The sequence below is a fragment of the Camarhynchus parvulus genome, chromosome 2 (assembly GCF_901933205.1).
Source record: "Camarhynchus parvulus chromosome 2, STF_HiC, whole genome shotgun sequence".
In the NCBI taxonomy this organism is placed as follows: domain Eukaryota; kingdom Metazoa; phylum Chordata; class Aves; order Passeriformes; family Thraupidae; genus Camarhynchus; species Camarhynchus parvulus.
Genome location: NC_044572.1, coordinates 82,434,103 through 82,454,251, shown reverse-complemented (window position 1 = coordinate 82,454,251; position 20,149 = coordinate 82,434,103). Strand labels below are relative to the sequence as shown.

The 20,149-nt window shown below is 42.3% G+C and overlaps 1 protein-coding gene across 1 annotated transcript in view; it reads right to left on the bottom strand.

Moving 5' to 3' along the window:
- The window catches only part of VWC2 (von Willebrand factor C domain containing 2), a 54,657-nt gene extending 34,923 nt beyond the window's left edge, over window positions 1–19,734 (bottom strand). Inside the window, exons 1-3 of the mRNA XM_030971569.1 lie at window positions 19,653–19,734; window positions 17,765–18,546; window positions 10,999–11,128 (exon numbers count right to left, since the gene is read on the bottom strand). Of these exons, the coding sequence (XP_030827429.1) occupies window positions 10,999–11,128; window positions 17,765–18,478 (844 nt within the window). The 5' untranslated portion in view covers window positions 18,479–18,546; window positions 19,653–19,734. The remainder of the gene's footprint in view (window positions 1–10,998; window positions 11,129–17,764; window positions 18,547–19,652) is intronic.
- Between the last annotated feature and the right edge of the window lie 415 nt (window positions 19,735–20,149).

Here is a 20,149-nt window from a genome sequence, read left to right as displayed (position 1 = left end):
GAGGTTGGCAGGGAAGAGTGGAGGGGAGAGAGAAAGAGGGGGCAGGGGCTTAATAATGGATACAGAATTACCTCTAAGTTGTCATAATCATCACCTAGCTTAGACAGCAGCACAAAGTAGTCTTAATCATTCGCTCATGTTAGTGGCCATCAAAGCTCCATCTAATCCATTCATTAACAAAATATCAGGTTAGCAACTGCTGTGGCCAGAAGATAATTAGTTTTCATTGTGGGGTGGCACATTCTGGATCACATTGATATAATAAACTGCTATAATTTATTTAATACAGAGTCTTTTGACCAATCTCGGCAGTCTTAGCCTGGATAGCTATTACACAAGCAGTTCATGGGTGACTTGCCTTTAGGTCACTTTAAAGAAAGGTTGATAGAATAGCTGAGAGCAGATCATGCCAAAAAGGCATCCTCATTAGGTCCCATCTCCATCATCTACAAGTACTGAGTAAGGCGCTATTGTGGCCCAGCACACAACACAAGGATTGTGCAATGGTTGTGCAGGAAAAGGACTGCTGCTGTTTTAACATCTCCTGATTAGCTCTGTGCTCTGCCTTCACAAAGAAGTACCCATCCAACATGGGTTTGGCTGGGCTAAAGTCAAGACAGCCCAACTCTTTTTCTGCTAAGTAATTTAAAAACAAAAAAGGCAGTTCAAAAGGAAATTGTAAGATGTGGAGAGTAGAAAACAATGTTATATTTCTGTTCACGTGAAAATGAGCAGGTTTCTGGGAGGCTCTACAGCATGCCACCCCAGCCAGTTTTATGGTAGCTAGGTTAAGGTATTTTATTCCTTCTGTCAAAGACATGATCTTTATTCTAATCCTAGGAAACTGCGTTTCAGCACTATCTTCTGCAGTGAGTTCTTGAGTTAATGACATGGTGCTTTAAAGAGCTCATGTACGATGTCTTTCTGTTTTCTTGCTTCTCCCTTGACTTGTGAGTGAGAGAAGGCCTTCATTGGTACTATCTCTCTCCCCTGGTACCACACTTTATCACATGATTTTTAATTCATGCGCTATCACTACTAGAGGCCTCATCTGTTCTCACAGGGGAATTTCTTGCTGCTCTTCTCTGTACTTCTGCAACCTCTTCTTGCTGAGTGCTCAGCAAACATGGAAGATTATACAAAGCAGGTGGGAGGAACCAGTCTTCAAATAACAGTGTACTTCTAATACATGCAAGCCTTTCTTAATGAAGCCTGATAGATGTTTACATACAATATTTCACACTGATATGTAAATAAAACCCCTTTGCAGAAATCTTAAAAAAAGGTCATCACAATACTCAAGCAATTTCTTTCACTCCTTAACATATGGTTTTGCTGAACTTCATTTACCACTGTGCTGCCTTGTTGTTTGGCTTCATGAGATATTATTAATGGTCACTACTCCTTCCTTTGCTGTCTTTAACAGGACTTGTTATTTGTGCATCTCCCCCAAAATTGTCCAGCTTAACCAGTGATCTCCCTTTGAATTCAGAATGTTCGAGAAGGTACTAGCAGAAAGGAAAGGAATGGGAACCATTTTGGAGCACAAGAAGCTACTTTTTCTGGAAAAAGCAATTAACATCACACTTCAGTCAAACTACCTCTGAGAAAGGAAATAACACTGCAAGTATTTTAAACACAGGAGGCCCAAATGCAATTGTCTGGATAGGAATCTTCTTTATTCAATGCTATTCACCAAATAGTATTTTGAATCCTGCTACAATGCACTGCTTGTTCTCTTCTTCTTGCCACTGTTCCATCTGATCAACTCCACTTGAAAAGAAAAAAAAAAATTAAAATTAAATAACATGTTGGGTGAGCACACAGTGAAGACATAGTTATCTTTTCCATGGGTAATAAAGAGTGTGTGACTTGCTGCTTCCAAGTACTTCAAAGAAAGTTGGTCAGTAACCAGTGTGCAATAGCAAGAAGAAATGATGCAGGAGAAAAAGCACTCATCACCTACAAGACTGTAAGGTAAGTAGAATTTATGCATGCAGTTCTGTAATGGCCCCTGTCCAAGGGCTAGCAGCACAGAAATAACCAAACAGAGCTGAAGACTCAGCAAAAGAACAGGGCATTTAGGAGAAAGTGATGTTTACCAGTAGGAAGTCATTCCTCTAATGAAAATTTAACAAGCACTAGTGTAGGCAGAAAAAAATTAAATAAATAAATAAAAAAAAATTACTGTTTCCCTAAACGAAAATAGCAATCAAAGTTTTTGATTGCTTATCAGCTTTGAAATGCTAATCATTATGGCAACTGTGTTGGTGAAGGTAAGGAATTACTTAAAGTGTGTTATTTTCTTTTTTTAGTTTGGTTTTTTTTTAATCACTGCTGCTCTACAGCTGCACATGCTCAAGGAAACAAAACTGTATGGATAATTACCCCTATGGAAGCAATCCAAAGGTTCATGAAGTAAAAGCTCCTTCCATCTTAAAGATCAAGGTTTTAAATTAGGAAAGTACTTAAGTCTCTAGCTGACAAAGGTGTTTGACCTGCTGGGCAAAGGTAATAGCCAGGGACTTAATTCAGGACTCTCACAGCACACAAGACGGGGGAGATCCCCAGCGCAGTACTTTGAAACAGTAAGAGGCTACTTAGAGCAACAAGAAAAACAAGAACTGCAATTTTACAAATATTAATAAAAATAAGATAAGCTTTTAGCCTTTTCCCTAAGAACACATCATTCCTTTTCCTTCACAACCCTCTTCCAAACTCTGGCAGAGGTGTCCCAGTCAGCCCCTGGTCAAGCTCATTTCAGGAAAGGAAACAAGTTTTCCTGTTGTTGATCAGATTTTTACTTCATTTATAAATACAGTTCCATCAGGACAAGAAAAAAACTTCTTAGACTTCTGTCATGCCATGGTAAGACCTTCAACAAACTCAAAAGAAAGAGGAGTTATGCTGAGTTAAAACAAACCTGGCATTAGCAATCCTGCATTGCATGGAAAGGCCATCACGATTGCAAAGCTCAACCACAGAAAAGCAAAGCGGTAAGGAAATGAAATCTAATGAAATCAGCTAATTCCCTATTTTGTCAACCAGTAAGTCACTTGGATCAATTCACATCTTTCTTAATGCTTAAATCTCAACTTTCTAGAAAATATAAGCAGAGAAAATTACACTGCACTTAGAACTATAGGATACTTTGATTATAACATTAACCATCCTAGGGCAAGTGTTCTTATATGAGAGAGATTTACCAATATACCACAGCACTTTAATATAAGCCTCCTTTTCTCCTCAAAGCCAAGCAAACTCTTGGATGCCTCATTGAACATAATGAAATAGCAATGAAAAAATGCAAAAGAACATAAAGCAAAATGCACAAGGTGTGTATCTTTCTTCATTGCTCCTTTTGATCGCACCACAAAATACTAATCAGCCATGTAGACCTATTACTGTAGCACCTAGCTAGCAAACAGCTTTTATTTACAAACAGGATTATCTGCAAAGAACACAGCTAAGAGCTCACATGGGCAGTACAGTGGCTCAGCTGACACTGGATAATGAATTAATCTATGGTAACTCAATCTGGATTAAGACAGGGTTTCAGAATCTAAGAGCTCACAAGTAAATCAAATAGTGTAGTGTTCTATTCATAGGGAACATTATCCCAAGGATGTAGATGCACGCAAGTGTTTCAGACCTTGGAAGCCTACATGCCCCCCAGATGTTTGCCACAATTTCAGCTAGTGACATATACAAAATAAAAATAGATGTCCAATAGCAGAATGGGGGAGCAAAATTAGCAGTGGAAATATTTTCTTTCATGAAAAGCATATAAAGAAATACTGGATGTAGGAGACAAGGCAACTCCCTTAATGTTTGTTTTCTTTGAACAGCAATGAACTGACACTGGGGGAAAGTGTATGGAGCAGAGATCCAAATGTGAGATCTGGGATCTATTTTTCTCTTTTTACATCTTACCTACCACCACGTGTGTGGAAATAAAACTGCAATATAAACTCAGAAAACTCTCATATGATGAACTTAAAAATACAAAACAAACAAGCAAACAAAACCCCAAAGCAATTGATGACTTCATTTTGGGGAGCATGGGCTCGCTGTTCTGCTAGAACTAAGCAAATGCCCAAATGTGGCTCTATGTACCAGAGAAAGTGTCAGGAAAGACAAATCAAGCAAGAGCACACTGTTTACTCCAATACTCTGATGGGTACTGGCACAAAGGCACTTTCCTGTCTGAGCCCTAACCAGAATCCAGAACTACACAGGATGGCAGATGTGTGAAACTGCCATGACAAGCACTGTAAACTACATCAGATACATGAAAGTCTCCAGAAAATGTTCTCCTCCCATCCCAGGATTTCAGTGTCTGTTCTTTTTCTATCAGCACAGTAAGCATGTTCAATCTGCTGCTCCTGAGGCTGACACAAAACACACTTGAAGAAGCCAGGTAGTTCTGACACATGGAAGTTCTGAGCACCATGGGGAACCTGGCAGCTTGTTTCCCACACTCACCTGGGACCATCACCACTAAACAACAGTTTGGGGCATATCATCATTGGTTTTAGCTTCAACTTACAGTAAAATGACAATCCCTACAAGCAGCTGTCACAAAAGTGGACTGATACAGCAGAATTTAGCTTTGCTATACGACTTAAACCTGCAGTATCAAGTAAGAGAAAAAAACTGAATGGTTTTCAGGCTCACTGTAACAGCCTGTAAAGAAAAAATATTGCAAACTGAGTTCTGAAAACTTTATAGGATACACTGCTTTTATAGTTTAATAGGCTCTTCTACATCCTTCTACTTAAGTATAAAGTACCACATTAAATACCAAGGTTAGTACAATTTCTGATTGTCCTCATGTGTCTGAGCAAAATGATGGGACATTATATACTCAGGGCAGTTACAGCTGCCTCTTGACAGCAGAACTCCCAACTGAGAGCATTCTGGCCTCTGGAAGGAAAAAAAATGCACACAGAATTTATTTGCAATAAATACTTACAGACTATATAAACTGATTTATCCTTGTAACTGATCTAGGCTCAATATTTGGATACTTATGCCATATCTTCAGACAGATCCTTTTCATGGTCTGATGGGTTTCTATACTTAGGAAAACATGTATATCCTGGAAGTCAACATAACTTGTACACTAAATAAACACCCTTGGAGGCAGAAATAACACACCTACCACTCCTTAGCCAGCTGAACATGAGCAATGCCAACAGTGGATCCTATATCCACGTGCACACATGCACATGGATGTGAGCTGGAAACAACAAGGCCTCTGTGGTTTCTACATAAGGTTTTGATCAGCCCACTTTGCAGTGCTGATCCACGTGCATTTAAACAGCTTTGTATCTAAAATATGGCACAAGAATAAAATTCTGTGATTTCTGCACAGGAAGCACACATGGCCTATGCAGCCACCAGCTTTCCCACAGTAGAAAGTGAGTGAAAAGATGAAATGAGTTTTAAGGAATTCCTTGAATTAAGACAACACAGACCAAACTTCCTCTCAGCTTCATCAACAGCAGAAACCAAGAATAAAAACTACTGCAACTAGTTTTACCAACTTCACCAACCAGATTTGGAAGCCACTTTAAACACCCAATGCAGACTAAAAGAAGCAAGATTGTTGTTTTCAATACATGGCTGCCAAAGTATCTGCTACAGTTTTTCAACCTACCTGCATAATCTCTAGGCAATTTTAATCAGATACAGCTGTTCATGCAACTTAAATAGTGTTTTTCTCCCTGAAACATTCATTCCCCTAGAACATTAATATTTCTTGGTTAGGAGTCCCATATTACAAATCATTTTGTGAAATATGCTCTATTAAAGTGGAGAGTCCAGGCAGAAGTTTTTGCTAAGCGATTCATGCACACAGAAACATGGAGCAAATGTTACCCTGCATACACAAGCATTCAAATGCAAGAAGTTAGAAGGGAACAAATCACATTGGTGCATACTGTCTGGGTGGAACTGGGATTAGTTTAAAATTTTTCTTGTTCATTAGATTATTACTTTTTAACATACATCCCATTAAAAAAGATTAAATACTGTTTCAATATTATCAACTAGAACTTACAATCATTTTATGGTACCTATATTTTACATCTAGAAGAGGGCATCATAACTACTTGATTTGGTCCCCTCCTTATAATGTAGACTGAAGAATCCACTCTCAGGTGTTAAAACTTCTGGATCTCATTTGCTATATATAAATTAGCTGCCAAAGCATGACTGAAAAAGGTATTTAAAGTGACAATAGAAAAAGGAAGGGAGGACAATCAAAAGCACGGATTATTTAAATTTTACAGCAGTTACATTCCTGATGTTTGCAATAGTCCTGCCTTGACCCCTACTTGGACACCAGCATGACTTTCTTCATTGCTGAGATTAAGGCATTTATGGTCACGGTCATATCATATTTTATTTAAACACACTGCAGAAGGACATTAAATTTTACAGGTCAGGTTCACTATGGTCCTTGAGCAAAGCTGGGGCTGCAGGGCAGAGCAAACAGCCAGCTCACGTGAGAGCTGCCAAGGTGCAACTTCCCTTCATGGGCCCAGAATAAACATCCTCCTCTTTCTTATGGCCAGACAGGTCTCCCAGCCCAACAGAGCATCTCTCCACCTGGATCTTAAAGGGATGACATCAGTACTGCATCAACCAGCACCATTGTTTGACAGACCAGAGTCCTGAGGTGAGACAAAGCCCTGTTTTACCAACAGTAGCAAAAGGAGACAGCAGCTCTGCCAGCTGTTACCAGGGTTTTGCTCCCTTGAGAGCTCCTTCTCTCAGATGCAGGTCCCCACTTGCCATTCAGAAGCACTTTTAAGTCACCTTGGGCCTAAACACTGCAATTGTATGGAAAGGTATTAAAGCAAGTTTCAGTGAGTCAACCTCAGCACAGGGATACAAAACCATCACCACACGCCCTCCCTGGCCACAACACATCACACATGCACCTCACTAGCAGCAATCATTTCAACCAAATGATGCATGCATTTCAATTGTAACTATGAACACAAATATCAAATTAGGTCCTGAAATGACCTAAGGCACCTGAAAGGACTGCAATCAGTGAAGTCTCCCTATTGCACAGCCAGTAAAAATAGACATTTCCTGCAAATGTTACAGCCCTGAGAACACACTTGACCCTCCAGGCATCAGTGTTTTCATTTTCGACTGTACAGCTATGAGCTTTTGCCAAAAGGAGAAGCTCAGCTCTCCCTGCTGTAGACAGAGAAACAACACTGACACACAGAGAGATGAATACTAGGAGGGCAACAGGATCCCCTTCATTTTATCTGGGGCAATCTTTCAGCCATATAATGAAATAAAAATCTCTTGGGGACCTTAGATCAAAATGTTTTTTGGTCTAGCAACCACGATTCCCCCTCAGGCTCCACATGGGTTATGGGTTTAATCTCATCTTCCTGCAAGCACACCGTCAGGAGCAGGGCCACCCTTGACTCCATCAGCTGCTCCATGGCTGCAGGCTTAGGCAAAGCAGAATTCAGCTGTGTATGCCTACTAGGGTTCTAATGCTGGGAATACAGGTGGAACACACAACCAAGGCAATCTAATCTAGAGAAAGATAATTCACTACCAGTATTACCCCCACCCCCTTCCACAGCCCCAAATGCATCAGTGACAAGTATGCAGACTTTTCCCAATGAAAGGGTGACTGTATGCCCATTATCTTTACCCTTAACTCTGCACAAACTGTAAAAACGTCTGTACCTGAATCTAAGGTTACTGATATCGCTGTGAACAGGGATGTCTTCCACAAAAATAACAACAATGCTAATATTGTATAGCAGGATGGAGATCTCAACTCAGCACCTGTTACTTAAGGCAACTTTCTGAAATCAGATTTAATTTTCTGGATTTTTTCTTGTGGCTGGTGCTGATGGTTGCCAAAAGCATGAAGCTTAACATGTAATCCACATGAGAAGGAAGCCTCTCCTCCATCCCCTTCTCTCCTTACCCCATTTTCTTTCAGGCCATTTATACAAGATAAAGACAAAACAGCTCCCTCAGTTGCAGTGATTTGAGACACAAAAAGCAGGAAAATTCCCCTAATTTTAAGATCTCAGTGAGGTGTTATCTTTTTTCTCTTCTATATACTACTCTTCAGAGCAAATGTTCTTTTAAAGCACTCCCTGTCCCTCCCCACAAAGAAGATAATATCTTCAGCTATGGATGTATCCAGTTTTCTTTTTGAAAGTCAGGATGTGATGGAGAAGATTATTAAATACTACACATACAACTACTCTTTAATTCCACAAGTCTTCCACTCACCACTGCTTACACCCAAAGCAAGTCTGTACCTCCACATGTGCACAGTTGTGTAAGCCCAATGTGCAGTTACACATCCAGCCCTCCTCGTAAGGGCTGCCAGCAAATTTGTGAAAATAGAGAAGCCAACTACATACCTGCCTTCCTACAAGGGATCTCACCTGTCAATATACTGAATTAATTAATTTCTAATAATCACAGGCTTTCACTGGATCTCCTCCATACTTAATTGGGCATTTGTGTACGTTCTTACCAGCGACAGAGGCAGACACTCAGCTCTCACTCTTGGGTCACTGCCAGCAGTCTTCCACCAGGCAAGCTGGGAAGGTGTCATATGTTAAGAAGCAGCAGGAAAGGCAGGGAAATCAGTTTGACTGTGTGCATTTTCAACACACCAATGCCAGTAAATGTAGAGAACCCAAACTTCACCTCCCACCCCTTCTTGCTCTACTGCAGATCATGATGGCAGTTACCTCACTTGGATGCTTTCTGTGGCTCCACCTTTCCCACCATTCAGGTTAAATGGCTGAGCTCCCTGTACATTACCCAGAGCTCTTCTGTGTCACTAACAGGATGTCATTGATGTCATTGCTGTAACAATCAACCCTGAAGCACAACACAATGATTGTTTCTCCAACCAACATTCACAGCACATTTGTTCCACCAGGCTTGAAAATGAGAGGATGATGCAGGCTAGGCTTTCCTGCTCAGTAGGTTTTTGCTCCAATCTAATTAAAAACATTGAGCAATTCACTGAAGTTCCTAGAGAACTGCATGTGTACCACACTTTAAGCTCGAAAAGCAAACAGTCCTTTTGTTTTTTAAATGCACTCCCCCGATGGAGAGGTTTCCTCAGAAGTTTCTTTGTGATATTATACTGAAACTGCTGATCCAGAAAAGCTGAGCTCCTTCTGAGCTATCTTGGTCTTGTTGTTATTGCTAATGGTTTTCTTCTTCATCTAAAAGCTAACAAGGAAAGCCACTGCTGGTTCTCTGACATGCAGAGAAGTGACAGTACAGCTGACTAGAAACAGGCAGCTGTGGTCACCTTAGTCTGAAACTGGGTCAGAGATGCCAGCTCACAGTTATATGGGAGAAATACACATTTAATATTGGGGATTCAGAGGCTGAGGACAAGATCATCCTTTTCTTGCTGGTAGAACTCAGGTAATACAGCTTTACCAGCTCTGAAAAGGCAGTTTCCTCCCAACAAAAGGCATCTTTCATGTACAGTTTTCAGTAACTTTTCCTCATTTCTGGGAAAAGTGTCAGGGAATCTGTGTGAACAGCCAAGCCAAACCCTGCACTGCTACACCACCTTAATCCAAAAGAGAGGCATCAGTGGGAGATTGCCACTACTGTGCATTATGTTGCTGCTTGTGAGAGAATGTGTGGATGCACACATTCAGATGTGTGAATGTCTGATGGACAGTCAACCCAGCTCCAAACACTGTTAAGACCACTGGACAAGTTCAGCGAGAAAGACTACAGAGTCTAAACGTCTTCTGCTTGTAACTCCATCCCTGATACTGAAAACAGACCTTGTGCCAACTAAAGTCACTTTGACCTGGGGAACTGCAGCAGAGCACATCATGCACAATGTCAGTGACATTCATGCCATCAAACAAGTGCTAAAGGATCCTTCAGATTAGCTAGCTATGACATCACCAGCTTCCCAACTCAGACTTTCTCAGGAACTGTCCCTAAATGCCTTGAAAAATGCCTGTCCTCATCTCCAGAAACAGGAGTGCCCTTAAGCTGTACAGCCGAGAATAAATTCCTTCAGGGTTGTAACAACTAATTAAGGGATATGAAGCAATTACTTTTATATCCATACAAATGAAACTCCTCCAATGCAATTAACAATCTCTTATCATCTACTGTTGAATTTGTGGAAACCATATGCTGTACACTCTCTCCTCCCCCAACTTTCCCACAATTTTAAGCATGTATTTTTTAGCAATGTACAATTTTAATGTAATGAAACCTACCTATTCAAGAGAAATAATAGATGTGTGCACATTATCTGAGTATTTTTAAATGTCCTTTTTAATTTTAAATATAATTTCATTTGAGATTTTGCAGCTTTCATTTCTATTAATAAATTATCATTTCTTCTTTATAAGTGATGAGCTAGTATGTCATGTAATTTCTTTCGTCTAAATAGACTAAGACTTTGATCTAATACAAGCTCTTGCTGGGAGTAGAGATACTTTCTGTCTAATTTAGTTACAAAAAATATTCAATTAAACTTGGGGGTTTAATTCATTTAGTTATGAAAATTAGATGAACTCAATAAGGTACATTTGATTTGCCTTAAGGAAACAAGAAAAAACCAAAAAAAGGAGAAGAATATCTGAAAGGGAAACAAATATGAATGGAGAACAAAAGTAGCTTTTCCTACTCATGTTGAAAGGTGGATAATATGAAGAGTCTGAGTTCCATTTTGTGAACCTAGATAAAACACAACCACAATGAGTTCATGCAAATTATATACCCAAGAGATACTCCAACAGCTGGTATTAACATCCATGTAGGTCATAATTGAGTCCACCACAATCAAGGGAGATCTGATTCCTTACAACAGGATTACACCATCCACAAACAACTCCATCTCCGTTCGAGGAAAAAGACATATCCGATTCATTTTTCAAAAGCAGAACAGGGCACCATGGATCTCTCTGGCAGAGGAGCTTTGCAGCCACCACTCACCATTTTTGCAGATGGGGCAGCACTGGTCAGGTTCGTACACGGGATCCACGCACTCGGTCTGGGGACAGGCTGACACCGTGCACAGCACTTCGCCATTGGCCTCACAGCGACACCTCTCGCACGGAGAAACCTGAAACACAAACCCAGGCACCCTTTAGCTCCTCCACTTAATGCACTCCTGGAGTGTGCAGTGATCCCCTCTCATCTGAAATGTTCTTTCCTTCACATCCTTTTCCCTCCCCAGTCTAAATAATGCAGAGAGCAAGACTGGGCACCTGCAAGATTATAGAACCACAGCAGGAAAAGAAAACCAAAACAAAACAGGTTCTTCTCTGAACCTACACACCAAATGGGAAAGTCAGAGGGATGTTGAAAACAACAACAGCCAAGACTTTTAATACAAATTAAACAAAAATTACCTCACTGAATTTCTAATGAACTTCCTGAAAATTAAATTCATAGTCTAGTTTAGTTCTATTAGAGGTTCAAAAATAATTTAGAGAAAAAAATGTATTTTAAGAAGAAAAGTTTTGCTAAATGAAGTTTGATATGTCTTGTAATGGAAATCCTTACTGTAATTTTTTCAGGTTTGAAAGTATTTTGGTAGCAAGAAGTTACATTTTATTGAAAATTACATTTTTCAAAGAGAAGTCAGGAAAAAACCCCATCCCTTTGAATTCAGGTATTTCCCATAGGTTAATTGTTTTTGAACAATTCTTCTAATACTTGTAACTTTCTGAAAGAAAGTTGAAATTCAAAGAAAGAGGTGAAGGAAAATACAGGTAAATCCTTTATATCTAGTGAAATGTTACTGCGTTTGAAGAACTCTTTCAGAATAGGAATACCATGAGAGAGTTACTTGAAAGACCTACTTCAACAAAATTAATTCCCAACAAAAGAGTAGCAAGACTCTCTTTAGTAAAAATTGGACTTTGAAAATGTCTGTATTTGCCATATGTATAACTCCAGCTGCCCTCCTCGGCATTCCTGACCAGGCACATCTCACTTGCATTGCTGATATCCTCATACCACACAAGATAGAGGGAAGCAAGGATGTGAAGAGCAATAAATGCTATAACTGTAAATCTCATTGCTGCACTCCAAAAAACCACATGGGTACCCCATGCTCAGAACACAGGATGAAAATGCAGCTGAACATTATTATTAGTGATCCTCTAAATCTAAAATCTGTGCAGATTACTGATTTACTTAAGGAGGAGGTTGCTCTTTTTATGGACCATTTTCATTCCAGATTCCAGCTGATGCAGACAATCACCCATTTCACTTCTCCAGTAAGAGCAGAAAAAAAATCTAAAAAAGAAAATAATTATTTGCTTTGAAGAATCACCCAGATGTCTAACTTGCAGATCATTTGCTTCTTCTCCCTATTTTTCAGGCAGCCTATCACGTTTTTTCCCTCAAATCCATTCTCTGCTTGCTTGCCTCTCACATCCTTCTCACTTCCAAAGTTCAAACATGCTGATGCTTGCAAAGCATCATCTCCAACTGAATGCTCATTCATGCTTTGCTACTTTCCTTCCCACCTGCCAAGGCTGTTATTCGCTTATGCGCTCAGATATCTTTCACGCCCTTCCCTCTGCTAAGAAAGCCTAAATAGGGTCTCCTGCTGTGTTGCTTTCTGCTTTTATTACTATTATTTATTTCAGGTTTCCTTTGCTGGCTACTCACTTTGCATTTGCTCTCTGCTTTACACTCTACCAAGGATAACACCATGCATATGTTTAGGAAATCCCACACGGAGGCTGACCGTCCAGTGCAGAAGAGCTTTATTGTAGAATTTGGGACAACTTTGTCCTGTAATTGCTTTTAAACTGTCACGCTCACTTCCAGAGCTGGAGTGTCAGCAGATGAGGAGGTTTCTGATCCAATGCTCAGAGCTGAAAGGCTCAGGTATTTCAAGTAATCAGTTGAACTACATGTGAAGTTTTGAGTGTCAGCAAATCTGAGTTCATAAGTATTAAGTTAATAAGAAGAATCGCTCCTTCTAGAGTTATATCTAGAAACAATACTTACTAAATTATAAAAACATGGCTTTTAAGGAGGATTGATTTTTAAAATATTATTTTAAATATAAAAATATCATACAATATATAATCCTACTTGAAAAAAATACCAGCGCTCAGTTCCAAGGATCAGGATCAACAAGGCAAACCTACAGCTTTCAATCAAATTTAACACTTTTTGCCATGACTTGGAAAAGATACAAATTTGCCAACCATCAAAGTTGAATGAGATCAGTAGCTACCACAAAAGACATTCCTTAGTCCAGGACACTGCTTAGTAGCTGTGCCATTCAATATTGGAAGTGGTGTAAAAACTAGAGTATCTGATGACAATCAGGAAACAAGGCAAGATGTTTTTCCTAAAATCTCTCCTCTGTAAAACTTAAGCATATTCTAATTATATAGGTTTACTAGATTTCCAAATTTGACAAAGGCTGAAATTCTCAGAAAAATGAGTCACGTACTATTGGTTGAGAAACAAAACTGATCTAATTCTTATCTAATAATGATGATTCCTGATACACATTTCTGTCCTATACAGCACACACCTGAAGACTACATCTTTCATGAACAGAGTGCACTGTTAATGTGATTGCAGTAATGAAGACACTTCTAGAGTAATAGATAATGGGATTTCAGGGGAATACTTACAGTACACCCTTGGTAAGTACTGTCATCTGTACAACCCACCAACCTGAGTAATCGCAGTGGGAAGGATGGTCTCTACAAGCTTATTTCTACAAAGCTCTTTTCAGGCATGCAAGTAAACCACAGTGGCTGCTAAAATGGTATCAGTGTCAGCCATTATCTGTTCATCCTTGGACTAAACAATAGCACATTGCTTTTTACTGATCATCAGGATACAGCAGGAACTGTAGAAAACCCCCACCTTCTGTACCTAAATGGCAGCTTAATACTTGGAGACATAATTATCACTAGGGACAGAGACAATAAGACAGTCCCTGTATGTAACAGCAGCTAAATAAATCAGAATGAAAAGACACATTTGGTTCTTCATTTCCCCTCTGTACTCATGCAGTGCAAGCACATTCCCTGCAGCGCAGTTCCCAGTGGCAGTCATTGCAAGGAGCATCCCACTTGTTCCTGCGGGGAATGACCAGCCCAGCAGCACTCACACTCAGCACTTCTGACATAACCAGGCTGGACTGGAAATAATATCAATCTCTCTCTCACAACTAATGATACCACATCTTCATGGTCTACAGATGAAGCTGTTAACTCTGTAGCAGCAGCAGTTCTACCTATGAAAAAACTGCAGGAAGACAACAAGAGGCAACAGAAGTCTTGTGTATTCACCAGGCAGCCATAAAACCTGTAGAAAATAGACTACAGATGGCAAAAAAGCCCTAGCTCTTTAGAATTGTTTAAAGGGAAGTTTATGAGCAGAGGTATAGGAGTTGCAGGCACTGTAAAAGAGCAAATGCACTACTGTGTAAACTGCTTGTAAACTGCTACATTTTCTACTAGTGGGGTGGGAAGAAAGCTATAGCTTAGTAAGGGTAGTAGGTCTATCCAGCAGCTTAATGTAAATTGTCATAATTAAGAAGTGACAAATCACTTGTAGTCCAAAGTAATTTGAGCTTCTCCTACCAAATGTCCAACTTTAATTACAAACCAAAAAGACATCAAAACAAAACCAACAAAAGCTGGATTAATAACAGATATAAAATCTACATTTGGTTCCTTAAGCATTGGAAACACTAAATTAAAAAAAACCAAAACAGTCATAATCCCAAATTTATTTACTTTTGTGCTGGAATTTTTGCTAATATTTTCTTGCCACTGATACGACCCAGGAGAACATGAATGGGGTTACACTGACAATAATAAACGTACCGGCCATGCTTTTACTCCTCTGTGCCTTCAAAATACCACTGATCTTTCAAAACTCATCTGGGTTTGTTGACTTCCAGATTTCCAAGTAACTTACCCACAAAACAAATACCACTTGTGGTAGCAAGGAAATTCTAAAAGACACAAAGCAACAGGTTTCAAAATTATAGGTCTTTTCCAAAACATTGCACTTCTGAAGATAATTCCTTATTCTCGTAAGACTTTATACGTCAGCCTTCATTTTCAAATTTTACTTGGAAGATTTGGACCACGTGCTTTAGAAATCTTCAGTTTCAGTGCAGAACTTTAACACCCATTGCATTTCACCAAATAAAGATTTTGCTACCAGTTCCACTAATACGGACATTATGCTCACACTGCTGTTCTGCCCTACAATACCCACAGGTGACTAGAGTGGTGCTGATGGAAACAGCTTCATGAGACTTCATCCTTTCCCTATACCCAAGTTGTGTTGTGTGCTGACATCCATGTCCTTTTTGAAAACACAAAAATGCATGCATACATGCATACGCAAGCAAAGCCTGAAGGACGGACTGCAAATCAAAGAAGAAACAAAGAAGAATCAAACCTCAAATTCCCTGGCACACTCAGCTTCTGGCTCCACTCAGGGCAATTCTCTGCCATGCCAAGCCATATAGGAATTTTATGTAAGCAGACTCAAACACTTGCATGCATAATTATACACCTATACATAAATGTTTGTACAAAAAATGTCACTTAAATGTTAGGAGGTCACCTTCTTCCTTCAGTGATGTCTGGTACACTTTGCCACAAATACTAGGAGCAGACACAGAGAAAAATTCTATCACTATCCATTTATAACTCCTTCCCTGACCTTAATCAAGAGATTGCATGTTAGTAACCTAAGACCATCAAATTTAAACTCACAAAATTACCTTTGAAACTGTGTAATTGCTTGCATTGTGCTATTGCTTCCACTGAGCAGCAGCAACCTGACTACATCTGCACCTTGTGTTGCCAGACAACTCCACTGATTGCAGTGGCCTGGGCAAACAGCTGCACTTACAGCTGGTGCTCACAATATTGGAACCAACACTGAATCTCAACTAAAAAACAAGGTTCTCACATAGGAAAATAATCAGGCTGCAGTTCCACCACCTAATTGCATCAATAACTTTCCTTGCTTGTACTGAGCAGACATCCCTTCTCATTTGTGTTTCCAAAGCCAGGTAAAACAAAGCAGTAATGTTTCATTAGAGGAAGATATGAAGCCAAGGGCTAAAAGCTAAATGGAGTTAAAAAGAAAGCTGAAAACCAAAATTTTTTCAGGACATTTCTATAAATGTCACCGTTCAATACTATTTTTACCAAGGCTGTCAGTCATATTCAAATGTACCAGGGAACATTAAGGTTCTACACTTACTACACATTTAACACAGTATTTTAGGCTTGCTTTACAGCCATTACTACAACACCACTGCAGAAATAGGCTAAGAAACAGAACTCTGTAGAAGAGTGTGAATGAAAAGCAGGGAGAAGCTTTTAAAACACTGAGCTATGGAGAAGGTGTGGAGAAGCTTCATCTTTTGGCCACTCCTCAAGAATTAAGTTTGCTGGGAAAGAAAGGATCTCAAAAGCCACCTCTGAAAAGGTCACACCAACTAGCTACTGTTAAGGTAGCTGCTCCCTCTGAAGTAGAAAACTTCACCCTGAAGTTGAATGTAACCCTGTACATGGAAATAGGGAGGATGATACAATGTTTTCTGCCATACCTTGCAATTCGCCAGTGCTCTGCACATTACTGCCTAAGGAGAGCAAATGACAATGCTCTTATTATGGACAAAGTAGTTCTGCTCTGTTATTTATTTTCTCTTAAACTGAAGAACATGGAAAGACATTATGAACCAAAGCTAAGTTTTCAGGAATGTGCAAATACCAGAGAGCAAAGGTGACAACTGACTTTCAGCATTCAAAAATTCACTTTCTATTTCTCCACCCTGAGAGGGGCTCAGCTTCCAGAACCTTGAATTATATTTCATACTCCCCTCAATATATTCAGCATGAAATTCTCCAGTGTATTCAGAAATGGGTTTTGGAACAGCCCTGTATCTAACAGTCACTCACAAGAAATTTCACAAGCCAATCTTAGAGCCTGCTCACAGCCACAATAAAATACTAAATGGAAAAAGACAAGGTAAACAACCAGAAAACTGGCCCCAACTCCAAAACTTTTGAGGGCACTGTAACATCCTGCATTTTCAATGATAACAACCTTGCACAATAATGCTAAAAAGACCCTCGTCTGAAAGGATTTCCCTGAACATGACGCTTTTCAAGTCCTTTCTTTAGGTATCACTGCAATCAAGACTGCAAACTATGCTATTATTAAAAAGAAGGCCTATAGTCACTGGCAGAAAGCAAACATTATGCAACCTTGGTGGCACTACCTAAATAGTTAATAAGGAAAAAAAATGGCTGTTAAAAAAGAAGGGATCATCACAAACTGATTAGTAGGAATAGAAGTCAGCCCACAAAACCCTGCTTGATCCCTGCAAGGCAGAAGTTTAACAGTTAGTAGTTAAATAAGGAAGCAAATGTATTGCTGAAAATTTTCACAAAATCCATAACACCACTGAGCAGCATCCTTCCAAACAGCATTTTTTACTGTAAATATCAAAGGAATTAATAAAGATCGGCACCCTCACTTAAAAATGTTAGAGTACCATAGAGCAAGAAAGGTCAGGTTTAAGGGGAATATTTTACAAGACTGCAGAAGTAATATTAATACAAAAATGTGAAGAGGAAGGGGAGACACAGAACATTCCCTGAGAAAAACAGTTAAAGACCATAATACCACTTTAAACAAGAGCAAAACCCACACAAAGACTTTTGGCTTCATTCCTTACCATGAACTCCTCTAGGGTCTGGTAGGTTTTCCCTCGGAACTCGCAGTAGTTCTTCCTCTCCTTGCACTGCGGGCAGCACTGCGTGGTGTCCACATGGATGCAGCGAGGGTGGAGCCTGGGGCACTCGGGCTGGATACATAGCGGGCCCTCCTCAGTGCAGAGGCAGGGGCAGGCGGAGGGGCCCGGCGTAAACTTCTCCCCGATGGCATAGACGAAGCCGCTCTCGTCCACGCAGCCTTTCCCACGGTAGTCCGGATAGGCGTACTCCTCCGGGGGCTCGGGAGTGATGCTCGCAACAGATGCTGGGAGAGAGGAATCTTCAGCCACCTGAGGTTCCTCAGGAGCAGCATCCCTTTGCTCTTGCACTTGAATGCTCCCAGATTTACTGCTTGTCCCCTGGCTGCTCCAAGCCTGCTTTTGCTTAGTCCAAGACTCCTTGTTCGAGTAGTTCCTGTTTCCTTTGCTCTTCCAGTCCCTGCTACCCTCCTCCCTCCCGCTCCTGCCGATCTCATTCATTTTCCCAGGACCTGTCTGGCTGTCCCTTGCAGAAGTGTGATCTCTCTTTTCCTGGCTCGCCTTTATCTCCTGTTTGTCTTGAGCCTTGGCCAGTTTTTGTACGGGAACGGTGGAGCTACAGAGGGCAACCATGAGGCAGCAGGTTACGAGAAGAGAACTAGAGAAAGCTCCAATTGCCATTGCAGTAGAGCTGGGCATCACCTACTGCATCCCACAGGGGACACTGCATTCACATCGGAGGGAAGCGCTTCGTAAAGCCACAGTCCCTAGGAAAAGAAGGATTAGGAACACTTCAGCTTCTGCACTTCTTCCCCCCCGCACCCCGCCTCGCCTCCACCGATGCAACATCTCAAACAATATGCAACCTGCCTCGGTAGTTTATGCAAAAGGCAAACAGCCTGCTGCTGCATCCCTCCTCCTCCTCCCCCGCTCTGCCAACTCTTATAAATAGCAGGCTTTGGACACGGACCGGGCGTCTTCGGCTCCGAGAGAGCACCGCGCAGAACTCCGGGGAGTCAGCGCTGGCAAAGGCAGGTGCCGGCAAAACTCAGAGCGCTTGGGGAGTTATTTTTAACTTTCAAATGACAACATGTGAAGAGGACGGACGCCCGGCTAATTAAATGGAGCTCCCCAAAATCCAGCAGGGTCCAAAACAGAAATTACCCAGCTGAGTGCTGTTCACTGTCTGCACACACGATGATTTTCATTAACCTCTTATTCAGTCTGAAGTACGCTGGTTTGGGTTCTGTTTAAATACCTACCAGCGAGCACGTTTCTGTAACAGACAACTAAAACCAAGCACACTAAAGCGAGCAAAGACAAACTACCTCCCTTCCGAACTACCCAAACCAGCGCACAACACCATCTCTTCCTCGCCCGTATTTGAAAGACAAGGCAGAGCCGCTCCGAGTTTCCGCAGCCGAGGCTTATTTAACCCACATCCTCCAGGAGTTCGGCAGCGCTCCCGGCTCCTCTCCCTGAAACACTGCACATCAAATCGGGGAAAAAAAAAAAAACACCAAAAACCCCAAACCAAAATACGTACACTACTCCGGCCACGACAAGCAATGCCGCTGCAGCCTCCCCGCACGACCCCACCTCCGCGGTACCGCTCCCCAAAGCCATTTAAAAGCCTCTCTCTCTCTCTCTACCCGCCCGCCTCGCCGGCCCCCGGCGATGGCATCGCGGGGCATCGCGCTCCGGCCGCTGCAAGGTAGCCGGGGCTCCGCGCCGCCTGCCCAAACTTTCCGGAGGGCCGGGCAGGCCGCCCGACCCCCTCCCGGTAGAGCTGTGAGGGAGCCCGGCCAGCCCCTTCCCCAGCCCAGCCGGCTCGCCCCGTACCCCGGCGCCTCCGCGCCTCGCTCCCCCGTACCTGCGCTGCGCCGCGCTCAGCCCCGGCGGCGGCTCGGGCCGGCTCGGGTCTCCCCGCGCCCGGCTCCCATGGCGGGGCCGCGGGCGGGCGGGGGCCAGGGCGGCTTGTTGCCGCCCGCTCGGCTCCGCAGAGCTGCTGAGCCCCGCAGCGCGGCGGCCGCAGCCGGTGCGGCCCCGCCGCCCCGGGGACGGGCTCCGCCGCGGGCCCCGCTGCTCTCACATGGCGGCCGGGCGCCCCCGGGGCCGGCGGGCAGGACGGGGCGCTCCCTGCCGCGCTCCCGGCCGCTCTGCGCGCCGCGGGTGCGGGCGGGCGCAGGGCGGGGACGCGGAGCCCGCCGGGGGGCGGCAGAGCAGCGGCCCTGCCCGCCCCTGCCGCCGCCGGGGGGTGTGCGGGGCGGGAGCAGCCCGGCTCTGCCGCAGGGCCCCGCCGCGGCCGCGCTCCCGGAGCGGCCCTCGGCAGGGAAAGCGGGGCAAGGCGGGCGCGCTGGGGGCCGGCCC